Source organism: Fringilla coelebs (genome assembly GCF_963513975.1).
Source record: "Fringilla coelebs genome assembly, chromosome: 16".
NCBI lineage: Eukaryota > Metazoa > Chordata > Aves > Passeriformes > Fringillidae > Fringilla > Fringilla coelebs.
In genome coordinates this window covers 11,228,587-11,254,486 of record NC_140042.1, presented here as the reverse complement: position 1 = coordinate 11,254,486, position 25,900 = coordinate 11,228,587, and the positions used below count along the sequence as shown (strand labels likewise).

Sequence of the window (25,900 nt, the reverse complement as noted above, 5' to 3'; positions counted from 1 at the left end):
AGCTTAGTGATGAGCACAGAGGAATAGTCTATCTTGGAGAATGCAAACTGGCATAACCATTTCATCCAAGCTCCTGAAATCCCAGCTTTTGGGGAGAATTTGGGAGAAAACAATCTGCTTTCATTTCACATGCATGTACCACACTGAGCCAGTGAACAGGCTAACACCTCTCTCACATTCAGATTTAACTGAATAAATAGATGGAAAAGAGTCACTTGATAAACATGAGGAGGATCTAAAAACTGTGCAAAGCAGAGCCAGTGGAGTCCCCTGAGCCACAGGCCTGGTTACAGAATGCTGCCACAAAAAACAATTCCAGTTAATAAAGAGCAATCTATCAAATTCACTGTGAAATAAACTGAAATGAAAGGCATTACTAATTTGTCTTTCCAGTGTTGCCTTGCATCAGAATTAAGACAGTGACACCATCACCCTCCAGCACTAAAAGCTGTTTCCAGCAACTCAAATATACTCTGAGTAATTAAAGAACACAATGTGCTGAAACCTTCAGTACTTCAATAATAGCACTTTTCACTAACAGGTTGAGGCAGAAACATCAGCTATTTTTGAACTGAAGCTCTGAGACAGTACCTACACGTGAAACATTTAAAACAGTGGCCCATTCCTGCTACAATAGAAAATGCTGTTGACTTCAAGAGAGCAGAATTAATGTAGAGAAGATGTAAAAACACAAAACACTTCAACCCTACAGAATCTATATGAACTAAGATGTTTCTGAAAGAGCAAGGAAACTCCTGTGCAAACACCCTGAAAACCCCTCCCCAAGTGAGGCTGGCCATAACTTTTACAAGCTTTTGGCTGGTTGAGTGGTGCTGTAGGATGGAGGGAGGGGGTGGCAGAGCACTCTGAGGGCACGGTTACTCTAACACAGATTATGGATGGCTCCCTGTCAGAGCAGTTTGAGAGCAGATGGGATCAATACACCAACAGCACAGCCCACCAGAGGGGACTCCTGGCACAGGGACCTCGCTCAGAGCACCAAAAATCACAGCACACAAAGTTATTTTTGTAATGGCACTTGGGACCTCAGCATAGGAGACATATGGGAGTCTCAAACAGGGAAACAGAAAAACCATCTCTGGAGTTGCTACTGAGTGGAGGGGAATTGAGGGCAGGAGCACCTTGTGCACCCAGAATCAAGCCCAAGACAGAAGAAAGATGTGTTGGGCCGTAGGATAGGAACCTGAAAGAGCAGTCCACATTTTGTACAGACAAACAAAACAACAACCCCAATCAAAAAGTCATCTCCGGGGTTTTAAAAGGAATAATTTCACATAACTGAAGAAAATTTTACTGAACTAGTTGGAAGAGAAAATGTACAGGGGAAAAAAAAAACAGAACTGAAAATAGACAGTTCTTTAAAAGGAATTCATTAGAAGGCTGAAAATTCATGTTTCTGCAAGAAGGCTGTTGTAACTAAACCCTTGCTGATCAGTAACTGTATAGGTCAGACTAGATGTTCACAGTTAAATTTTTTAAATTGTGACATAGGAAATGCTATTTTTAAGTTATTCAGGAAATGAGGAGAAACAGTGCATTTGCATCAGACAAAAGAGAAAGGAGATATTAAATGTCCTTGGGTTGAACACAAGTCAGACCACTGAGCCTATTTGCACCCATGAGCCCTACAAAGCTCTGGGTTGTCAATGCCCATGGTGCAGCAACATTCCAGAAACCTGGAGGAAAGCCAAGCCAAGTGCTCCTTCTCCAAGGACACGTGCTGCACACACAACCAGGAAAGACAGCTGGGGAAATGGGAGTGGGTTTGGCGAGGCTTTTGTTGACTTACCACTGGATAACCACTCTGAACAACAAATAAGGATTATACAGCTTCACTACTGTGAGCAATAGGTACAATAAAACTGGTGGCAGATCTAGAAGAAGTTACAGGAGAATAAACATCAGTCTTCACACACACACCCTCAGAGACCAACAGCCCCAGCACTGGTCAACATCCCAGCCTAGGAACAAATATTAAAATTGGCCATTAAACCTTGCAGATTAGCCAAGCCATAAACACCAAGGGCACTGCAGGCAGGGGGATGTGCTGGGGAGTGCTGGGCAGGCAGGGCTGTCCCAGGGGATGTGCTGGGGAGTGCTGGGCAGGCAGGGACATCCCAGGGGATGTGCTGGGCGCTCCTGGGCAGGCAGGGCTGTCCCAGGGGATGTGCTGGGCAGGCAGGGCTGTCCCAGGGGATGTGCTGGGCACTGCTGGGCAGGCAGGGCTGTCCCAGGGGATGTGCTGGGCAGGCAGGGCTGTCTCAGGGGATGTGCTGGGCACTCCAGGGCCGTCCCAGGGGATGTGCTGGGCACTCCTGGGCAGGCAGGGCCATCCCAGGGGATGTGCTGCTCCAAAGCCAAGCCAGGAGCCTCACATCCAGGAATCAGGAATGCAGTCATGGCTGGGAATGCCAGGCTGGGTCTGGGACTGCACCAAACTTTGACACTGCAGAGGATGCTGAGGTCACAGCAGGTAAGCAACTCTGCAAAGACTGGGGATAAAGGGCTAATGCGATTATGGGATGTACAGAAAGAGAAACAGAGCAGAACTGGAGGAGATTTTATCTCCTTACACTGTAAGTGTGTGTGCAGTGTATAGTCTTAACATTATACTTAAATTCTTCAGTCTCTTTTCTAAGCATGCTGCAAAGACTGGCTTAGACTGGAGAAAAATTCTCAGCAAGGGACTTAAAAAGCTTTATCTGCTTAGCTTATCAAAAGGTAAATTCAGAGGGGGTGGTTCTCAGTGTGTTCAGGACAAAAAGGGTTCAAGTACTAATGAACCCTTTACCAGAGAAGGCTTCAACTATAAATTGCTCACAACCTAAGCTAGATAAATGCAAGGAAGTAATAAAGGGTGACTTTTCTCAACAGTAAAGGCAATTAACCTTTAGTTTAATAATGGTACAAGCAGTGCAAAGTAAAAGTAGTGAATTTTCAGCGTTATAAATCTTTACATTAAAACTAGACACTGCATGAAATATTTGCTTCAGGTGAATGCAAGTTTCTGGGTCTAGACAAAACTCATAGCTTATTCTAAGAGATTTAAGGATCATCTTCTAGTTTTTAACTCAACAGATTTGTAATAATAACAGGAAAAGAACTGCATAATCTATTGCTGCCAGTAACATCTGCATAACCCTTCTTTGCTGGAGTAAGGGTGACAGATTATAAACCAGATTATGTCTGAAATGTCAAGAGCAGTTGGTAATGAAGGCAAAGCAGAGCTGCAGCTCCCCTTGGGCACATACTGTATTTGCAGGGAACCCCTGATGAGGGCAGAGAGAAACGATGCATCTGACTCCATCTTATCAGAAGGCTAATTAATTACTTTATTATACTATATTATGCTATACTATATTACATTACATCTAAAGTGAATCTGCCAAGCACTCCACTGCACTTCACTGCCCAGCATCTCGTGACTGTCAGTGACAGTCCTGACACACACACACACAAGGAAACAAAACACCATCACTGTGGGCAAACGATCTCCACACTGCACTCTACTTTGGCACAAACGCAGGCACAGCAAACGAGATAAGAATATTCCTGGGAAGAATTGTGCCTCGCTTTTCCCTGTGAAGAGAAATGTGGGGCTGCAGGCCAGCAGCAGAACTCACTCTGAGATGTGCACGAAGATGTCGGGCCCTCCGTCGGCAGGGGTGATGAAGCCGTGGCCCTTGGAGCGGCAGAAGCACTTGCAGACCCCTTTGTAGATGGGCCCCTCCGAGGCTCTGACCGTGCTGCAGGAGGAAGCACAAAGAGCAGCTCAGGGCTGGGCAGGCTCCCCTGTCACCAGGGCACACTCCCACTGTCACCAGGGCACACTCCCCTGTCACCAGGGCACACTCCCACTGTCACCAGGGCACACTCCCACTGTCACCAGGGCACACTCCCACTGTCACCAGGGCGCACCCGGTGCCTTTGGAAGGGACACTCAGATGATGTTTGCTAGCGCTATAATGCATCAGTTGGCATCTTGAATTCAGCTGCTCCACCACTGGGTCAAGTTTTCCTCCAGACACCACACTAAATGTAAGAATCTTCCACTTGCAGACACCATCCTGCCTTTGCTTCCTGCTTTCCAGAGATGTTATCTGAATTACTATCTCAGTAACTCCTCCATGCTTGCCAGCTAGGGGTTTATAGTCACTGCAGTAAGCACATTTTGTGTCTGTTCTAGACAGGGGTGAAGTATGAATCTGAGAACAACAAAACCTCATCACACCAAAGAGCCATGACATTTCCCCAGCACAACTATTTATACCAAGCTGAGAACTGTCTGCAGTAAGCACAAGGATGCAGGACTCACTTGTGCCTAATCAGTTAAAAAAGAGAAGTGGCTCCATGCCAGTGTTATCAAACACCAAAACAAATCACCTCTGCTAAATGTAGGAATCTTCTACCTTTGATGAGTTTGGGAGTACCAGTGTCCACCTAAGTGTTGTGCTTCCACTGATTTCCCAGGAAGTGTGAAGCCCAGCTGTAGTGCATAACAGCCAGACTCATGTCTGAACTCCTCCTCCACTGCCATGGGACCTGTATTTTAAAATGAGACACATTTGCAGAACCTGCAATCTGCAATACTGCCATCAAAATAATGACTTGTCCTGAAAACTGTGTGGTTAAATCCTTTTCTGCATCAAATACACTGATCCAGGGTCTGGCTCCAGGGATCCAAACTCACTCAAACACTTCCATGAATGAAAAACAACTGGTTTGGACATCTTATGGGGTTTACTCTGAGCATTGCTAGGTCAGAACGCTCTTCATGCCAGGAATATCCAGTAGGTTCCACCTTAGAAGAGGATTTTGGTGCAATTCTTCAACACACTGACTGTGCAGCCATTTGTTCATGTGATCATGGCAACTTGGACATCATTGTCCCAAATGTTTAAATTTTAATGAAGTCTAAATGAAATTGTTTTTAAAAAACGGTAACAGCTTTGTTCCTTAAATCAAACTAACAATAAAGAAATGTAGTTGAAAGTGCTAAAGAAAGAAATCTCCATTAAATCACTTCATTTCCAGCTCTATAAAGCTGTCAACACACCTGACCTCACAAGTGCTTGCTCCACAGAAAAGCACTCACTGTCCTAAACAGGCTATTAAAGTTCAATTGCATCTTTCAAAGAGATAAGGCACTGTGGGGGATGAGGTCCCCTACTCCCAGTGAACCAAAATTAAATAATCCCACTGAATAATAAGCCACTGCCTGTCAGGTTCATCTCTTTATACAACTGCTCACCTAGAGCTCCTCTTGTTTAAAGAGGACACACACAAAAAATTCAGAGCTATTTTGGTTTTCAGAGCAAACAAATACAGTAAGATTCCTACACTAATTAGTGATTAAAGAACTGTGGAAGCCAAATAACAAATTCTTTCTTTTTGTAAGAACCAAACTAAGATTAACAGCTGAGAAGATTTACAAAGAGTTCATTATTAACACAGCACTGAAGCAAGCTAGCTTGGACTTGCTTTTCAAGGGCAACCCCAATTATTAAGTCAATTATGTTTCTTTTAGCAATCTACTTCCATCAGGAAGTTCAGGGCATTTGAAAGCTTTTGGAACTGACAAAATATAAACTTTTCTTCTGCTTCTCTTCTTTTTTTGCCTCATTTTGAATTCAGAAGTAATAATATGAAGCATCAGTGAGACTTATTATTTAAATCCTCCTGGATAACTCTGGAAGAAAAGAGCTGGATAACACTGCAAGAAGCAAAAAGAGCAAAGCACACAAACCAGAGTGAGTGGCCCAAAACAGGCTGGCTGTGAGGCTGAGATTTTACTGCCACAGCTTTCATTCAGCACTGCCAGACCTTCCTCGTACAGAAACAAAAGGCTGTGGCAGAAGCTTCACATTGTACCCTGATTCAAAGGCTCTGAGATGAACAAAGGAGCCCACGTTGCCTTCTTCAGGTCAGCCCCTCACTGGGAGGCCCCTGACAGGCACTGGGAATTCTTTGCAATGGCCAAGCCTGGCCACACCATCCCCAGCTGCTGCACTGGGGAGGAGTTCCCTCTGGACAGGGCTCACAGGAGCCTGCACAGCAGCACAGGGCCCCAGGAAAGCTCAGGGAAAGCCAGCTCTGCCAAAAAATCACTACAGAAAGCAACAAATATTACCTGGTTTCATGGAAAACCTCATACAAAAAACCTTAGAGAGAGAGGTCAGGGGTCACACCCTGATAACCCATATTCTTTAACAGGTCTATTTGAGCAATCTTAAGATGAAGATATGAAAGCTGAATAAGAAAAGGAAACAAGGAAACACTTTCTCTAAAAAGTGATGGAGCATCCCTAAAATGTAAGCTTGATGACGTTAGCACAGGTGTCAGGAGTAAAAAACCCAAAACTTCCAGTGAGGTTTGGTCCAGTGCTTCAGGGGCAGTGAGAAGAAAGACCATTCCAAAACAAATATCTGGATCTGAGAAGGAAGCACCTATACAAACTGGTCCTGGAAGCCATAACCCAACATCAGAAGTGAAGCAAATCTTCAGACAACTAACTCTGTTTTGAGTAATCTTGGTGTATTTTCCTCTCCCTGTAAAACTTTTTTCTTTAAGAGCCAAGTGACTTTGAACACCCTTTACTAAAACAGAACATTGAAAAACTGTAGGGCATTTGGGCTGAAAGTCCAAAGGCATGAGAACTTCTTGGAGAAGCAAATCACAAAGCCTCTTCAGACACAAGTCCCCCTGTAGCCCAGAGCTCCCTGTGCCTGTGCAGCAGCTGCTGGCTGTGCCCTGTTACTGTTGAGTAAGAAATTATACAGATTATTAGAAGGTTGGTTTGCAGAACAGTAGTTTTAATATGAAAATTCTCTCCTTTTATAGAAAGGTTTGACATATTCTACTTGATTGGTTAATTAATAAAAACATTTTTCTTCTCTTCTTTTATAGATAGTTAAAAGAATATTGCAATTCTCTTCTTTTATAGATAGATATGAAAATTATCTCCTTTTATAGATAGGTTTGACAAATTCTACTTGACTGGTTAATTAACAAAAACATTTTTCTCACAAACAGTTTTTGAGAAGAACAGAAAAACAGAGTAGGAAAACACTACTCGTAGGTTGCTCATACTAACAAGTTATCACTGTTTCTCTACAACCCTCAAAAATTCTCACAAATCCACGGTGGAGCAGGATTGTTCCCGGCTCCTGGGCGGGCTGTGGCACGCAGAGTGCCTGCTCAGGGCAGTACTCACGCCGAGAAGGTCCTGGTGCGGCGGGTGGGCAGCGGGCTGGGGATCAGGTACCCCCGCAGCGGGGACGGGGAGCGCTCCCGCGGCCGCCGGCCCTCCGGCAGGTGCAGCGAGCTGGGCGGCGCGGCAGAGCCGGGGCACTGCTGCGAGGAGGATGAGCTGGGCTCAGAAGACATTCCTGAGGCCTGAGGAGAGCCTGGAGAGAGGAAGAGATCTGATTGAGCCCCAGACGGGAATTGTCAGAAATGCCACCAATACTTGCGGTGCTGATTTTGTAAGAACGTGACTCACTTCCTGCAGACGTACGCACGGACACAGCTCCACCGCTCTGTATCGGGGAGTTGATGTTTTGTAAAGTTTATTTCTTTTGAAATGTCACCGTTTTGTCAGCTGTAGTAGGAAGCTGCTCTGCAAACAGATTACTCCACAACTAACGCGTTTGCTCACCCCTGACTCACTCGCAGGCTCTTGAGGCGCAGCTGAGCCCCAACTCTCGGTCTTGGTGTGCCCCAGACACCTCCCAGACCGATGGGCTTTGACCACAGGCAGCACAGAGGAGCTGCACACATCTGCACACAAACACACATCACAAGAAAGAAGCCCTTGAAGAAGAAATGCTCAGACAAAGCTGCGCCTCCAGTGCTGCAGGTTGGTTTTGCTGCGTGATCACCGTGATAACTTCATTGCTGCTGCTGCTGCTCACTTATTAACACAGCTCTGTCAGCTCATAACACCTCCAGCTTGACTGTGAGAAGAGAATCAGAGGCTCCTTAATTCCCCTCAGACTGAGCCAGCCAGACAGCTGATTTACTCTGCCTGGGAAGGAGCGCAGGCAAAGCTGGGAGGCAGTGCCAGCCCCGACGAGCTGACCCCTCCTGCCTGGGAGATCTGGCAGAGCCAGCAATCCCCTTTGGGAGGGCTCAGTCTGCCACAATCTCCCAGCAGCTAGGAAGCCAACAGCCCACACCTTCATTCAGGCCCCCAGCAGGCTCAGCTTTGCTCTTGCTCAGGTCCTACATCAGAGGAGGGAGGAGATGCCCTTCTCAGCACACCAACAGCAATGCATCTCATCACACAACAGGCACAACTCCCAGAATCCATGCAAGGAGCAGCATCAGAAACAGCAGCACTTCCACACACACAAATGCATGGCTCACAGCAGCGGTGGCAGAAATAAGAGGAAATAACCAACACTGCTCTGATATTACTGTGCAAGTCCCCATCCACACTGAAAGGGGAAGATGATTTGCAAAAATAACCAATAACTCACTACAGTCTTACTTAAGAAGACTAAAAATATCTGGTTATCTGGATGAGCTAGCAAAAAAATGTGGCGATCTGAGTCAAGAAAATATCATGAAGGCAAGAAGAGCTGCCTTTAAGACCAATAGTTTAATTGAGCTGAAATCTCTCATATCCATTATGCACCCTCCTCTTGACACCCACACTCCCCAGCCCATGAATTATGGAGTGGATCCTTGACATGACATTTGAGAGATGCAGCCTTCTTGTCAATGACAAATCCATATTATTTCTTCCTGAAAATAAAGACTAAAATTAAAAAGGCTTCTTAAGAATGAAGTCACCAGGGAACAAAGGCTTTTGTCTTTAATTGCTCAGGGTGCTCAGAAGATAGAAGTGAATAGTCAGTCATACTCCCTCCTCTACCAGCTTCAGCTTTCCTCACTGTTCTCAAGAACAACTCAGCTGAGAACAAAACCCCAGCTTTAGGGATGGAATTTCAAATATGGATGGTATCTGTCACCCATGAGCTAATGCCCTGCCCAGTGTCACAGCACAGTGCTCAGCTCAGACCAAGATGATAACACCAAAGGGTTGGGATTTTCCAAACTTCCTCCTCCTCAAAATGAACCTGCTGTGCTGGCTGGTACAGAGGAAGTCTCAATTTTCTAAAGCCCTCTCATCTGGACACCTTGCTTTCAAGGAATGTGTTTGACATGGCAGGACCATAGCCCTAGTAAGTCACAGGAAAAATAAGAGCAAACAATTAAAACCTGATTCTGATAACTCAGCACACACAAACTCAGCACACAGCTTTTAGAATCACATGCTTTCTCTCCTCATCTAAATATAAACCAGCTTGTCAGGTGACAAGCAAAATGCAGAGTATTCATCCATCTACTGCAATACAGACCATAGAGTGCTGCCTGTCCCCTTCCTCAAACAAGGCTAGAGAGGCAGAATTTTCCCTCCTTTCTTTAAAACACAGACAAACCCCAAAAATATTTACAAATAAAGAGGACTAAATGGAGTTAGAAGTATGCTACCATGTTATTGTTCCCTCTTACATTATTTTGGTGCCCTCTGCTCCACACAGATAAAATAAAACAGCAATGTAGAACATTCAGTGCCCTGTCTCTGTACAAATGTCCTTTTTGTTCCCTGCCCACGGCAAAGGTGGGTGAATAGCCTCAGCTCTCATCACTTCTATTACAGGAACCCTGCATTGTGCTCAGAGCTGGGTGAGACCTGACCCAAAACCACACAGCTGAAGGCAGAGAGCGGCAGCCACACTTGGCTTCACCGCCACCACAACCAGCGGGGACGTGGGACATGCAGAGCCCGTGCTCAGCTCGGTCTCTACAGGCAGTGTGGTGCATCTCTGCACAGAGTGCCCTGACCCATCCCTCTGCCCCTGGGCTTCTCTGCCAGCTGTGCAAGCCAGGCACAGTGAGAAGGATGGCAGCCTGACTGACCCAGCTGAGCGGCGTGCACACAGCAGGATGGCAGCAGCTCCCGCCTGCCCTGACCCTTGGCAGAAGATCAGCTCAGCTGGACCTTGACAAAGACAAAGGTGCAGCTGGGCTGTTTCGGTTCGTGCTGGTGTGGCCACTTGTTGATGTTGTTCACGCAGGGATTAGCTCATTTCCCTTGGCAGCCCTCCTGCAGGAGCACAGACACTCTCCCCGCTCCCAGGCACAGCTGGAGGCCGGGCAGTGTTGACACAGGAAGCCTACAGCAAAAACTCAAAACAAAACAAAACCCACACCCCAGCCCTCCCAGCCGCCTCCTCACAAATGCCTTGCCTTCCTAAGGCAGATACCAGCCCTCTGCAGAGATGTTTTCCAGATGTTATCCTGGGTTCTGAACTGACTCCCTGTAAACCAAGGATCACCCCTGTGGCTTGGATGGCTGCCTACCAGCCCTTCCTCAGCACCCACAGGTTCCTTCCTCTCTTTTTGACTCTGCAACTAGCTGAACAAACCCACTTTCCTGCAGCTCTCAGAAGCCCCCTGCATCTCTCAACCCACATCCATCAGGTTTCCCCCAAAAACGAGGGTTTTCCTCCAGCCCAGCCAGCGCTCTCCTCTTGGCCACCGCAAGCACATCATCCCACAAAGCCCAACAGCACCAGCAGTGCAGGCACCCCAAGCTGCCAGGGGCACCCATCCCCCTGTGCCAGCACTGCAGAAAGGGCAGCAGCGAGATCCCAGCCAGGCCAGGCAGCAGGGACAGCACAGCCAGCAGCTCTCTTCTGCTTGAGCCAGCAAAACATGTGCCTGCGGGGATTTACAGAGTGAATGCAGCATGACGTAAGGTGGTGATGTTCTCAGGCTCTTTAGGAAACTCCAGCCACGTGCCACATTACCCTGAAATCGCCCCATATTTCAACATGCATCATTTATCTTTCTCCAATGTGATTTTGTTTTTTTCAGTATTTATGTTTAGGAACGCACAGAACTGGAATATAAATAAAATAAATTAGTGTAACATCATGGCAGAAATAGACTAATTTAACATTTCAAAGCAATTTTTTTTTTACCCTACCTTTTTTAGAAAAATTGGCCAACTTGTGCAGAAAGAGACCCCAAAATGTCATCTGCAAAAAGTGACTTACAACAAGTGAGCTAAAAAGAGCACAACACATGCAGGAGAAATTTCTGAAATTCTCCATGAAAAATAACTTTAAAAAGTGATTGAAGTGATAAGGTTGGGGATATATAAATGTCATCATAATTTCTCTATATATCTATATATCCTATTTCACCTAAAGTCTGCCCCATACCTCTAGGAATACCCTAAAAATAGCAGCTTTGGGGAAGTAATCCTTTCTGACCAGCACAATACTATCACAGAAATATTGTCTCACTTTTAATTCACATAAATGCCTGGAAATAGTCCAAATGGATATGGCAGGGTGGGGGACTCCATGAAATCTCTCCATCTCAGAATGGTTTCTTTTTCACATCACAGGCTACAACCCCTCTGGTGAATGGGCACAGGGAACATCCCCAGGGAACATTGCTCTGCATCCTCCAGTGCTCCAGCATGGACAAAATGCTCTTTCTGGCCTCCTCAGTCTGGAAATGGCCCTGCCTGGAGGAGCTGCTTTCAGATGGTACCACAATGGTCCATGAACAGGACAGCACTGGCTACATTTGCCTGGAAAATGAGGGTTTTTCTCAAGGACAGAACAAAGCTCCCCAAGAACAGCTGCTTTCAGATGCAGGTTCTGCAAGATCTCTTTCCTTTCAATCTCTAAAAGGAATCTGAAAAATATGTCTAAAAGACTTCTGAAAATCTGATTGTTTTCTGGGCTTTTCCTGGATTCAGAAACAACACCATAAACTCTGCTTACTTTTTTAAATTTTCACTTTCAAACATCCTGGTTTCCACATTTATTCTGTGCAGCTGCATTTCTTTCCTTCTCCAAGGAAGCTGTGCAAATAAACCCCTCAGCTCCACCTGCTCTTCTGCTGACACCCAGAAAACCTCTTCTCAGCAAGAAAATCCACAGCCCCTTGCTCCCATCTCTGAGACAGTGAAGGCACCGGGACTCCCTGCTCCCTGCCCTGATGAAGGTGAGGGACTGAGGGTGTCCCCAGCCCTACAGCAGCTCCCAGCTCCCTCTCCAAGGAGCCTGAGCATCAGCCACAGCCCTGCTCCTCCCTGGAGCTCCTTCCAAACTCTTTGTGGCACTGGGACCCACCTAAGGATCCCAGCACCGTGAGCATCCCAGCACTGCCCCTGCACCTCAGGGTGAAGCACTTACAAAACACAAACAGTTATGAAACAGCTTCTGAGAGCTTCCCCTTCCAGCTTAGTCTGCATGACTAACTTTCCACAATTAATACTGGTATTTCAATTAGCACTGAAACTCAGAGGAGTTGCAACATGCATGTGACATGTCACAGAGGATTATGGTATAAGCATGATGCTCTTGGAGGCTGCAGAGTGCCCACACACTGGAGTGATTTGTCACTTAATGGAGACCAGGACATGTCCAGTAAAAGCCTAATTGTAAGGTGAGCAGAACACAACAAGGAAAATTTCTATTGCTTGTTTGGGTGTACAAATTAATTTGGATTAAAGCAGGGTTTAGTTTACAAACAGTAGCTGCTATTTCCAAGCAATCTCAGCACTGAACAATTTGTCCCCAAATGCTGAGGGTGCCCTTCTGCTCCTGCAGTGAGCAGTGTCTGTGTCTGAAGGAAACCCTGCTCAGGCAGCACAAACCCACAGTGCACAGCAGTGATCACAAAGAGGGATGGGGAGGAACTCTGTCATCAGCAGCCTATACTGCACATTGATAGAGATGAGGACTGCCTGCTGTCCCATGTTTTCCACTGTTCATGAAAGCTGATAGGTATGCTTTAAAAAAATTAAAAGATTTAGGTGAAGGAACTGAGCGGTTAGTCTGATTAAGTACATGCTTCAACTGGTTTAGGATTGTACTGAAGAATATATGGTGATACCCTGTGGCTCATTTTATCAAAAATACAGAGGAATCAGGATCCTCTCTCACTGGAAATCCAGTCTTTGCCATGATTGATGATGCACAGACTTGTTGCTCCAAACTGAGCAGAGCTAGCCAGGTAAGTGAGCACAGGAGGCTGTAACAGATGCACTGTCAGCTGCCATGGGGACAGAGTGCACAATCCCATGGGAAGGACCAGCTTCCATCCTGCCCCTTGGAAAAAGGTGCTTCAGTGGGAGCAGAGCACACCAGCAGCCAGTGCTAAGGCAAGTTCCTCAGGACAGGGCTGGGAATGGCACGGAGCTGTCCCAGGACCAGCACACCTTCCCTCACACTCTCTCACAGGAGAAGTCCAAGCCCTCAGTTTGCTTATAAAATCTCACTTATCCAGCTACTTTTGTTTAAAGAGCAGATTGCATGAGGTAGAAAACTCTCCCCAGCTCATGTGAGCCTGGACAAGCAGTGACAGGTTCCAGACAAGCATCCTCCTCTGGGAGCACTTCCAGGCAAGCATGAAGATGGTGGTTGAGGATGATGATGGTGGTAATTAGGTGATAGTGTTGCCCAGTGACTTAATTTGCTGTGCACCTATAGTATTGGCTAATGTAATCAAGTATTGAAATGACAGCAGGAAAAGGGGGGTTCTCACCTGGGCAGGAGACCACAGCCTGTCACCAACCAGGCAGGTGGCAGTGCCCGTGGGATGGGCTGGCACACAGCACACCCAGAGGCACTGAGCCAGCACCAGCCTGGGGTGAGATGCCCAGCATCCTGCCTTGCTTTTGGTCTGCCAGCTGCCTGCTGTGTGAGCTGCCAGCCTCCAGCCCTGGCTGTTTCTGTGGCACAGCAGTGCCCAGCTGCTCCCAAAGCCACTTTCAGCTGGGGCACCATGTCACAGCAGTGCCCAGCTGCTCCCAAAGCCACTTTCAGCTGGGGCACCATGTCACAGCAGTGCCCAGCTGCTCCCAAAGCCACTTTCAGCTGGGGCACCATGTCACAGCAGTGCCCAGCTGCTCCCAAAGCCACTTTCAGCTGGGGCACCATGTCACAGCAGTGCCCAGCTGCTCCCAAAGCCAGTGCCAGCCACCCCCCCAGTGCCAGAACCCAGAGCAGAAGCACAGACACCAACTCCCAAAGCCCAGCTCCAACACAGGCGCTCCTTCCCTGAAGCCAAGGACACAAGAGGTCACCCCAGGAGCAAGTGTTGGTGTCCCAGTCTCCACAGAGCTGTGATAAGGGCACAGGGCAGTGTGAAGGGAGGTCCCAAAGGACCCTTGCAGTAAAGCTGGGGAACATCAGGATGACTTTACTCGATGCAACACTGGTAGCCAGATGTGGCTGCCCAGGTCAGAGTTAAATACAAGGTGAGGGCAGTGTGGTGCTTGCTCTCAACACCTTTGCCGCATCCTCATTTAAAGAAATGGCAAAAACGTTGCACAGTGGTACTTAATAACCTCCTAGGAGATTCTTCAGGCCCTTCCTGAGCTCATATAATCTTTTAACCTCTGCAGTATCCTGTGGCAAGGGATCCCACAGCTTAACTGTCTATGGAAAAGAGCCTCCCCTCCTTTTAGTGGACTGTGAGGAGAGGCCCTTTTCACAGGGAAATTAAGAAACGACAGTGAGACCAAAAGGCAACAGCAAATCTGAAAAGGAAAATGTAAAGAAACAAATGGGGGAAAGCATTAGCTTAGAGGAACACACAAGAAAGGGTGTACAGACTTATTCATAAGTCAAACTTTAAATTTTCTAGCAGAAGTGACATAAAGAGGATAGAGAGCAAAAATAGTTACAGGCTGTTTCTGGGGATCTTGCCCCCCTCCCCTTTAAACTTCCAAGCACAAATTAAAAACCTTATACCTTTTAAAAACAAAACACACCCCACTTTGTCACTTGAATGGCTGCCATGACTCTTTCTTAGACAATAAACCCCACTAGTATTAAATATTTCTGAAGGTTTAGCTTTGCCAACAAGTTAGCTGGTTTGGGCCAGAAAGCAGATATTATCTATTCAATGTTTTGTGGTCCCCAGCACAGAACCATTGTGCTGGTCACTCCAAGTTCCTGCTGCCTTTATCACTCCTCTGTTATCCAGGGCTGGGAACTCTGCTCTGGGATAGCAGAGGCAACACATCATTTATCACATCCTAAGCTTGTTAACATGCTCAGTCACAGTGAGCTGATGTGTTTCCCAGACAAAATACAATATATGGCTGAAAAGGGAACTTTCTGTCCCCTCCAGTGCTTGCTCTCCAGCTTTGGACCCAGCTCCTCCTGCAGTGTTTTTGCAAGTCTGAAGATTTCCTTCTGCCATTGCTTCCATGCTGGAGCATCCTCTGTGAATTTATTCCAGGATTTATTTCATACTGGCAGAAAATATTTATACCAGAACATGAAAATCTCTCATGTGTCTTGTGTCTAAGCATCTTAAAGCTCATCTACAAGGCAAATGGGTTATGCCATGTCATACTATTATAAAGAAGTTATACATATGTAAATCCCAAGGCACTTTTGCAAAGTTCTCCCCTTTTCAGCCTCATCCCACATCACAAAACTTCAGGCACAATTGTGGTTAAGTTTGTTCATGTGCAACTTTGAGCCTTTTAAGGCTACTGAAATCCCCTGAAATATTTATGTGGCTCAAGTGTTACTCAGAACAATTAGTTCACTGTGTTTCCTCCCTAATCAACATTTTCAATAGGGGAAAACAGTTCACATTACAGAGATCTATAACCATGGAAATTTATGAGGCATACATGTATTGGCAAGGAAAAAAATAAATCCTCTGAGAGTATTTCATCTGCCAGCATTGCAGCAAGATGCAGTTGGCAGGGTACAGAGTCAGAAACCACTCAAAACCAGCTTGATCCTCACACCAGGTCTGTGAGGCACCCATAAACCCCAAATACCCTTCTGGACAGGCCAGGCTCTACTTTCTGCTTCTCCCAATGCACAGGTCACGTCCCAGTCTCACTGCCTGACACTTTCTATGCATATTTTTAAGCATCCCAGGCTAATAAGTTGGGTCTATTTCAAATAGATCGCTCAGAAATCAATTAAACAAATGGTTTGTGATGGAGGCAGAATTATGAACCTAAATCAATATCAAGTAATGGCCCAAAGATATAAAATTGACTGAAATACTTTAAGAAACAGAAAATGCTCTGCATCTGATGGGATGACAGACCTAAATTTTAATGGAGAAACAGATGGATGGATGGATGGATGGATGGATGGATGGATGGATGGATGGATGGATGGACGGACGGACGGACGGACGGGTGGGTGGATGGATGGATGGATGGATGGATGGATGGATGGATGGATGGATGTTTAAAGATCACAGGCCCACTTAACCACTGCATTTCTGTTTTTTCTTCCCTCCATCACATCCCTCACCACAATTTCCAGTATATCTCACCATGCTGTACACAAGTTTGTGCTTGTGACCCTGAGACTCCTCTCTATGTCCTCATGCTCCAGCAAGAGGTAAGTGCTCCACCAACACTGTAAAACTAATGGTTACCTCTTAACTCTCAGCTGAAACTGCTTTAATATGTTTAACTGAAGTCTGTAAGATAAGAATTACATAAATATATGCGATGCACAGGTCTGGTTTTTCTTACATAACCAAACAACTGATGGAAGTAAGCTAACATAGATAGCCAAACTCCTTGGCTGAACAGAAAATGTTGTATTTTACCCCAGAGAGCTGCTCAGTCCTGGCAGCACAACTATCCCCACTGGCAGCTGCTGCTTTACAGAGCTCTGTGTGATCTGCTGCACTGACAGGCAGCCCCTACACGTGCAGTCAGACCTGTGATGCATCCAGAGCACACCCCACAGCTCACAGCCACCAGAGCTGCTCCAGGGACACCAGCCACCCCAATAAACACCTCAAATCCCCTGGCTGCTACACACCCTCCATCACATCCTCTCATATGGCAGCTTGGAAAACACCACTGATGATGCACTTGAGAGTTCTAGGGGAAAAATTATTTTCAAGTCTCAAAAATGCTTACAGTACCCCTGGTCCAGCCAGCCTACTGCAAACAACACAGGGGAAAATGGACCTGTGGGGAGTGTGATTGCCCTCCCTGATTATCCTGTGTGCACAAACCAGTCTTTCTGGCTCAGCACATCCAGCCTGTGCTCCCAGCAATGGCAGAAGGAGTCACACTGCTGCAGTGGCTGCAAAACCGCAGAGCCAGCACGGGCACGTGTGTGGGGCTGCAGTTCGTGCCTACTTACACATAACAAAACTATTTACTGCTCTGTGAGTTCCAGAGCCACGGCCCCAGTGCTGTGCTGAGCAGGACAGAGCTGTCCAGAACCACAGGCACTGTTGTGTTGTTTGTGGCTGCTGTGTTAGTGCCCAAAAGACAACACAGACCACAGCAAGGGAAGGGGGGGGTCACTGTCATATTTTCTGAAAAATCCCTTTGCCAGGATTTCTTCTCCTGGGAAGATGAGAAGCCTCGGAGAAAAAACAATATTATCCAATTTTCCTCTCCCTGATTTGCTGCTTTGGAATGTGGCTGGAGATTGTTTACCAACAGGTGCATGTTTGGTTGGTTTCATGCGAATTGTTTTAACTTAATGGCCAAACACCATCAGCTGTGTCTGACTCTGAGGAGTCAGTCAGGAGGTTTTTATTATCATTCTTGTTTAGCCTACTGTCTGTATCCTGTATCCTTTCTCTATTCTTTAGTATATTTTTAGTATGGCATTCTTTAATATCATAAATATCATATATATATATATATAATTAATATCATAAAATAATAAATTAGCCTTCTAAGAACATGGAGTCAGATTCATCAATTCCTCCTTCATCCTGGGGACCCAGCAAATACCAAAAAGGGGCAACTCAATCTTTTCAGGCAAGGTAAAAATCAAGTGATATAGTTGAAAAAAAACAAGCAAATCTTGAGGCATGAACATTCTTCAGGTATAAAACTAAACCTCCATGTAGAAGCACATGTTTAATGGAAAATTGTACTAAAGTTTTGTGTTAGAGCAATCACTACCCCAAAAAACTGCATCTACTTTGACTGCAACCACAGGGGGAATGGGACACACAAGCAGAGCAAACACTGCACACAGGAGCAGCAGTAAATGCCTTTATGAAGGATTGTTTTGATTCAATTTACCTGTTTAGCCACATGCTAATAGCTACATGACCTGATGAAACTGGGCCAGAGCCACTACCAAGAGAGATGTGAGATCAGTAAAAAAAAACCACAGAGACAGGGATATATTTAACAGTGCCTTTGTTATTTTTATCTAGAGCAATGTTTTGTGTGAAACCCCGTGTTACACAGCTAAGAATCCTCAGGGTCTGCCTGCCTCAGGAACGAGCCCTGAGTGCAGAACAAGCCATGTCATGGTGCTGCCTGCACATCTCGTGGGTTCACCCTGGTCCTGGAGGCCAGGCCAGCCCAGACTGCACAGCTCACATCACAGGGTACCAGAGAGAGCTCCTCCTCAGGATCCATGCCAGGGAACAGGCAATGCAGCCCACTAAATGTTCAAGAACAAATCTGATTAGAATCCCAGACCCCAGCTGTACCAGTCTAGTGAGTGTCCAGCAGAACCACTTTTGTCCCCATGGGGCTGTGGTAAGTGCTGAGACAGCTCTGCACTACATTTGTGTCTAACTTTATTCCTCTGGCATGTTTTTCAGGTGAGGTTTGTCTACCTGAAGAGCTTGAGGGGTGGAAGGGAAGGTGAGCATGTGAAAAATGGGCAGTGCAGACAGCAGCATGGTGACATTGTGATGCTGAGATGCTGCTGGCAGTGCCTGGGCAGCAGCTCTGCCAGATTCAGCCTGGACTGGGTTCCAGCAGTGAGTTCCTGTCCTGAAATCCCTGCTGCCATGGGTAAAAGACACTGCAGTGGACCACACATCCCCAGGGACAGAGATCACTTTTGTCTAAGCCTGGTACAGGGAAAAAAGAAAAAAATCAATGTAAAAAATAATTATCAGAAAACAGTGGAACTGCACAAATATTTAAGTATATCAAGATACTCCTTCAATTCCTGGCATCCTAAACATTGGTGAGAATAATTTTTAGGACTGACACACCACCCAAGGTAGGGAAAAACCATCCTTCTGCATAGATAAAAAAGAGAACATGTTTGTTGAGAAACTGAGACCTGTGTAAGATTCAAACACACTTTCTGGAGCACTGTATAGCAGAAAATCAATATTCACTCTATTTACTGTCTCCCCTACCTCTTAAATGAAGAACTCAATAAATAACTTCAAGAACTCTTCCTACCAGTCTCCATCACAAAGAGGCTCCATGAAAAGGCTACCACCATGTTTCATAATTCTCATTGCTAGATTTTCTTCAAATATTGGAGAAAATAAAGTCACAGTTTTCACAGCTGAGTAAATGTTGCCTTTCCTGGCTGAGGTCAGCAGAGGTCCTGTTCTGGACCTGCCACTGCACAGAAAGACACTGCCTTGATGAGCTGGGTGAGAAGATCCAAATCATGTATTTAATGTGTATTTACACTCCAGCAACAGGCATAAATTTTGTAAACAGGAAATTCTTTGACGTTGCTTTCTGGCAGTTTCATTTACCCTTTTAAGTAATTGTCAAGAAGTTGCAATCACAACCAAGACTTACTTTTGTCAAATAACTGATGTAACTGAAAACAAGCAAATGCCTTGTGCCAGCCTTCTGATTTCATATCATGAAGGGAAAAGCAGCAGACAAGAAGCACTGAGAAGGCAAGAGCTCATAAAACAATATAGTCCATTTTGCCAGAGGGCCTCCATCAGCGTGACTGGCTGTGCAACAAAAACAAACCAAACATTAAACCAGGACTGACATAAAAAGAAAATTCCTCCCCCACTGGACAGGCAAGATTAAATGTTTATTTCCTGGACACAGTCTAGTCTTTGTCTGGGCATTCTCTTAAATAGCAAATGGCAAGGAATTTGAAACCTTGTGAAAAGCAGCGCTCTTGGAAAACAGAGTTGTGCCTGGAGGAACACCCTGTGGCAGAGAAGTCATCATGCCTCCCATCCTGCCCAAAACCAGCTCTGGGAAGTGAACACCAGATGCTGAATGGGCTGCAAACTCCTGCAAGCAGCCAACTGATAGACAGTCCTTTGGAAGCAGAGGTTCTCACTCCAATTCTCAGCAATGTTATCTTTTGGGTTTGCTGTTAGTCACCAAGATCTGCAGTTGCAGCAGGCAGCTGCAGCCTGTACTCCACCAGTACAAGTACACCGTGGCTGATGTGACAAGTGGCTGAGCAGGACAGACCCTTTGCTAGAGGCTCTGCCAGCGTGCTGTGGGAGCTCTCCCCACGCTGGCCACACTCCTCTGGAACCTCCTGGCTGCAGCACCATCAGTGCCCCATCCAGCCTGGCTTCCAGCTCCAGGCAGTGCCCAGCATTTTGGCACACAAGCTCCCACCCAGATAACACCAGCACACACTTTGCTTCCCTCCTGGGGACCAGCCTTAACTCTTAGTGCTCTGTCACTTCCCCAGTCATGTGCTGCTCATGAGGCATGGCAAGGGACCAGCAAGGTTTAATATTCCAGAGAAAACACCAGGTCAAGGTTCTCTGTTTTCCTTGGTCCTGCACAAAGCGCTCTGTGATCAGATCAGGCATGGAGCCACCAGGGTAAGGAGCACGTGGTGCACACAGGCCTGCTTGCTTTTTCCAGAGAAAGGTAATAGAGCCCTCCTTTGCAGTTCACAACCCCCTGGGGATTTAACTGCAGGTTGTTTTGTTCTCTCTGTGCCTTCACCCCTCTGCTGTCTGATCACTGGGAGGCTGCAGCTCAAGCCCAGGTTTACCTTCCCCGATCCCAGTGCTGTGCAAGAAGTGTGGTCACAGGCCACCAATTATTGCCCAAACACCTGGGCAAGCACCCAAAAGCCAGATTCATAATTGCTGTCCTTGAAACAGCCCTCTTTAAACATCTGTTGAGACCTTGACCCCATCACCAGCTCCTCCCTGCAGAAATACACAATTCAAGGTGAGCAGAGCCTAACACTCACACCATGGATCAAAAATTTAATGTTCATTTTCTTTAGACTTCTATTCAGTTTCCAAATTGCATTAATAATGCAAGAACCTCAACGCTAGTGGCACTACACCCAAGACAATCGTTATTTTTTAAAGATTGGACAGGCTACTTTGTTATATATATATTTATCTATCTATATTTTAAATCGACCCAAAGTAAAAAAAAAGCTGCTGTGCAAACCAGTGGCAAATAAATAACCAGCAAAGCCCTGGAATCCGTCAGTAGGATTGTAGCAGCGGAGGAAGCACGGGGATGGAGCTGATTTCAGTGGAGCAGGAGGAAGCACAGGGATGGAGCTGATTTCAGTGGAGCAGGAGGAAGCACAGGGATGGAGCTGATTTCAGTGGAGCAGGAGGAAGCACAGGGATGGAGCTGATTTCAGTGGAGCAGGAGGAAGCAGAGGGATGGAGCTGATTTCAGTGAAGCAGGAGGAAGCACAGGGATGGAGCTGATTTCAGTGAAGCAGGAGGAAGCACAGGGATGGAGCTGATTTCAGTGGAGCAGGAGGAAGCAGAGGGATGGAGCTGATTTCAGTGAAGCAGGAGGAAGCACGGGGATGGAGCTGATTTCAGTGAAGCAGGAGGAAGCACAGGGAGGGAGCTGATTTCAGTGAAGCAGGAGGAAGCACGGGGATGGAGCTGATTTCAGTGAAGCAGGAGGGGTTTCCAGGCTGCTGATGCCTGTCCATTAGAGCCAGCTCAGGCTGCCGGGCAGCACCCACGCCCCACCTGCCCCGGGGCGCTACAGCCAGGCCTGGGCAGATGCGATCTGACGCGCATGGGATTTCACAGCTTCCCTCGGGGGGCAAACACCACTTTAGTGTGCTCCACACGCCCCCAAAATGACAGAAACGAAAGCCAAGTGTCTTCCTGCACAATGCAGAGACAAAGGAAGCGTCGGTTTGGTTCCTCTCCCACTGCCACCGAGGCGCGGATGATGCTCCGAGGTGTCACCTCCTGTCAGAGGGGATCCCATCTCTGCATCTGCTGTACCTTAGCCTTTTCCTCAGCCACCAGCTGAGGGGAGAAAACCAAGATCATGGCAGAGAGTGATCGTGTTCTGCTTGTTTACAGAAGCCAGGAGGCATCTGTTTATCCTCGGGAAGGGGAGGCTGCGGGGAGCCGGCTGCTCGCCCCGCTGGCTGGGCTCTGCGGGCCAGCGCGGGCTCCAGCACGGCAGCCACAGCCACGCGTGGTGAGAGAAGGAGAGAAACACACAGACAGAGCCTGGGAACTGACAGTGCCTCAGACAGACCCTGGGAGCTGCTGAGGATGGCTTGGACAGACCCTGGGACTTGCTGGACCAGCTGATGGTGCCTCAGACAGACCCTGGGAGTGCTGCTTGGCCAGCGGAGGATGGCTTGGACAGACCCTGGAGCCCCCTGGTCATCTGAGGGTGGCTCGGACAGACCCTGGGAGCTGCTGAGGATGGCTTGGACAGACCCTGACCAGATGAGAGTGGCTCAGACAAGCCCTGAGCACTGCCTGCCCAGCTGAGAGTGGCTCAGACAGACCCTGGAGCTCCCTGGCCAGCTGAGAGTGGCTTGGACAGACCCTGGGAGCTGCTGAAGTTGGCTCATACAGGTCCTGAGCACTGCCTGGCCAGCTGAGGGTGGCTCAGACAGACCCTGGGAATGCTCCCTGGCCAGCTGAGGGTGGCTCAGACAGACCCTGGGAATGCTCCCTGGCCAGCTGAGGGTGGCTTGGACAGACTCTGGAGCTCCCTGGCCAGCTGAGGGTGGCTCAGACAGACCCTGGGAATGCTCCCTGGCCAGCTGAGGGTGGCTTGGACAGACTCTGGAGCTCCCTGGCCAGCTGAGGGTGGCTCAGACAGACCCTGGGAATGCTCCCTGGCCAGCTGAGGCCGCTCCAGCCAGGCTCAGGAGCCCCCGGGAGCGGAAAGCCGGGAGCCGCAATCACTGTGGGAGGGGAGGAAATGAAGATCACTGATCCCACATGGGAGTTGCCTCAGAAACGAGGAAAAGACACAGCGAGAGGAGGAAGCAGAACAATTGCCTCTGCTCTGCTCTGAGAGAAAAGGCCAAACAGTTAGTCAGATGAACACTTTCTGTTTTTCATTTTATCTGGACTGTGCTGGGAATGATGCATCGTGCAAACACAAATCACCTCTCCGCAGCTCTCCTTTCTTTACAGTGTTTTAGCTGGGGTTTTGTTTGGTTTTCCATATCAACCTGTTGCAAAAAGCAGGATTTGAGTTTTTAAAACTGTTGTGCAGAAAGAAAAACAAGCATTTCATTCCCTTTTTTTTCTTTCCTCTTCAAAGATTGCCACCCCTCTGCTGTGCACAATGCTGTTCTGAGCTTACTGGCTCCAGGAGATGGCAGCTGCCACCCCAGAGAAGGGATGTGATCCCCACTCATCCTTCCCCTTGATGTTAATGGGGTTTACACTTTGCAAACTGAATTCTTCTCCTTAATCTCTACCAGAAACCTTCCAGATGAGGGGCAGGTTAACCAACAACTCTCACCACCAACGTTCAGAATATTTATCAACCTAGACTTGAGCAGTTACAATACCAATAAATGTTGCTAATGCTGATCCCCATCAGTCTTTTCCCAAGTTTCAAGCAGTTACTATCAATCCCTGCCAACTCTACTCCATGCCCAGTGATTTAAAAATGCTTCCTTACAGAAACTTGGGACGAAAATAGACAAAAAGATGCAATAAACAACTTCAGCTTTCACCCTGATGACACCCCAGCCACAATAAAAGAGACCCCAACTCCTTCTGCACCCCACAGCCCACTCAGGGCGAAATGGAAGCAGAGGAAGGATTTATTTACTTCTGTTACTGTCAGGCTTGACACCAAGAACAACCTTGGCACAGTTTGCTGGTCCTATCACCTAGAAAGAGCCCCACACACCACATTTCCTCCCAGGTACCACATTTGGTGTGGTGCACCAACAGGGCCTGGCAGTTTGTTGTAAGAGAGCTCTGCTGAAGCAGATACCTTCATGTTCATGGTGGGTTTCATTCTACAGCTGGATATAAAACCTGGATTCACCCTAAGGACAGCACTACCCAGAAAGCCACAGTGGTACGAGGAGACAGAAGGCAGCATCACCTGGCCTTATCTGGCTAATTTCAAATTACTTGCAGATAAGCATTTCTATCTAACATGCACTAAGTAAAGGAGAGCATGGTGCTGGTCAAAATATTTACAACCCTGGGCACAGCAGAGGCAGAAGCTCAGGGCAGTGCAGGGTACTGCAGCCAGCAGCAGGTGCCCAGGACAGAGGAGGACAGGGCAGCAGCACAACCATGCCCTGGGTCACCTCAGACCTGGGTGTCACAGCACACACAGGGCTGTGGGACCAGCTCCTGCCTCAGCTCTGCCCCTGCAAATGGAGAAAACATGTTTTCCCTCCTTTACACCCCCACGTAGAAAGTGAAAATAAACCCATTGTCAGAGAACAGGCTCATCTTTCCTACAGTTTCTTTGGCGCACACAACTTTTTTTTCCTGTAAACACCCAAAGCTTTCATATGAGTTGGGGCTTTTTTTAACTTTTTTGCTGTATGTTAGTTAAACCTCTTTAGATTTAAATACTAAGATGTATTTGTGAAAGCCCAAGCCTTCTGCAGCTACATTAACAGGCCTTGCCATCGTCCATTATTAATAATCAACAGAAGGAAAGAAATTATGTTTGCGAAACATAAGGTAATAGTCAGAAAGTAAAGATTAGGAACAGCAGTCAAAAAAACCCCTTTCAATGTCACAAAAATTACAGCTAGGAGAGTCACGTCAAAGCAGCCTGAAAGTTTTCCGAGACTCTCTAAGAAATCAAATCTAGCAGCACAAAAGATTTTGCAAACATTTCTCAGAAGTAGCTCGACAGGGCCAGCAAAAACAACATCAGAAAAGAGCTCCAAATCCCCTCCTTGAAAGCCAAATTCAGAGGCACAGATCCAAGAATCAGCCTCGGAGTCTTCTCGACAAGAGCAAGAAGTGACACGCACACACATCCAACATGCCAAGGGAGCACGATAAACGGGTTGCTCCCCCGATTTTTTTGCTTTCCCCGTTCTCCTGCACAGAAGTGCTGACTGTAAGAGCGGGCAGTCCGCGCTACAGCAACAGAGTCTTTAACGAGGCTCCGAGTTCTGCAGTGCCCCTCTGAGCAGCCAGCTCGGAGTCCTTTCTCTTCCCAGCGCTCGAAAGCGCTGGTTTAGCGCTCTTTGTCTCGCTCGTCGCCTCTAAAACGAGCCATTCTCCGAGTAACAATGTCACACCCCCCGGTCCAAAGCGCAACAAGAAGGGGAAAGTGTTAAAAAACGCAACAAGCAAACAAACCGAAACAAAGGAAACTGGCCCTGATCTCTGAAGCGAAATCAATCCACCGCCCCGGCGGAGGAGAAGGCGGCACCGACACCTCGCAGGGGCTCCCCGAGCCCGCTCCCCCCGGCCCGGCCACCCGACCCCCAAGGGATGCTCCGTCCTCGCCCCTCGGGAGAGACCCCGCTCACCTGGGCCGGGCTGGGCTGGGCTGGGCAGGGCAGGACGGGCTGGCGGCGGCCCCGCTGCCCGGGCTGTGTCGGGCTGGCCCGGTCGCTGTGCCGGGAGGGGAGGGCCCGGCCGGCAGCCCCGCTCCGCCCCGCTCCGCCCGGGGACACCTGGCCCGGCCAACAGCGCCGCGACTTGTCCGGGATGCTGCGGGCCCGACAACGAAACACCACAGCCGGGTGGAAAGGGTGTTCGGGGAAGGATGGCACGGCCAGAGAGCTCGATGGAGCCAGCGGAGTTGCAGATGGATAACCCTGGTGAATCCTCCCGAACGGCGCGGTGGGGACGGGGAGCGCGGCTGTGCTGAGCGCTGCCGAGGCAGCACACGGTGCGCTCTGTGCGAGCATCACTTGCGTGTGCTTGGCATCTC

The 25,900-nt window shown here is 47.7% G+C and overlaps 1 protein-coding gene across 1 annotated transcript in view; it reads right to left on the bottom strand.

Annotated features, from left to right (window-relative positions):
* The window catches only part of CARHSP1 (calcium regulated heat stable protein 1), a 35,676-nt gene extending 10,067 nt beyond the window's left edge, over nucleotides 1–25,609 (bottom strand). Inside the window, exons 1-3 of the mRNA XM_084216322.1 lie at nucleotides 25,494–25,609; nucleotides 7,235–7,427; nucleotides 3,645–3,767 (exon numbers count right to left, since the gene is read on the bottom strand). Of these exons, the coding sequence (XP_084072448.1) occupies nucleotides 3,645–3,767; nucleotides 7,235–7,407 (296 nt within the window). The 5' untranslated portion in view covers nucleotides 7,408–7,427; nucleotides 25,494–25,609. The remainder of the gene's footprint in view (nucleotides 1–3,644; nucleotides 3,768–7,234; nucleotides 7,428–25,493) is intronic.
* Nucleotides 25,610–25,900: the final 291 nt, after the last annotated feature.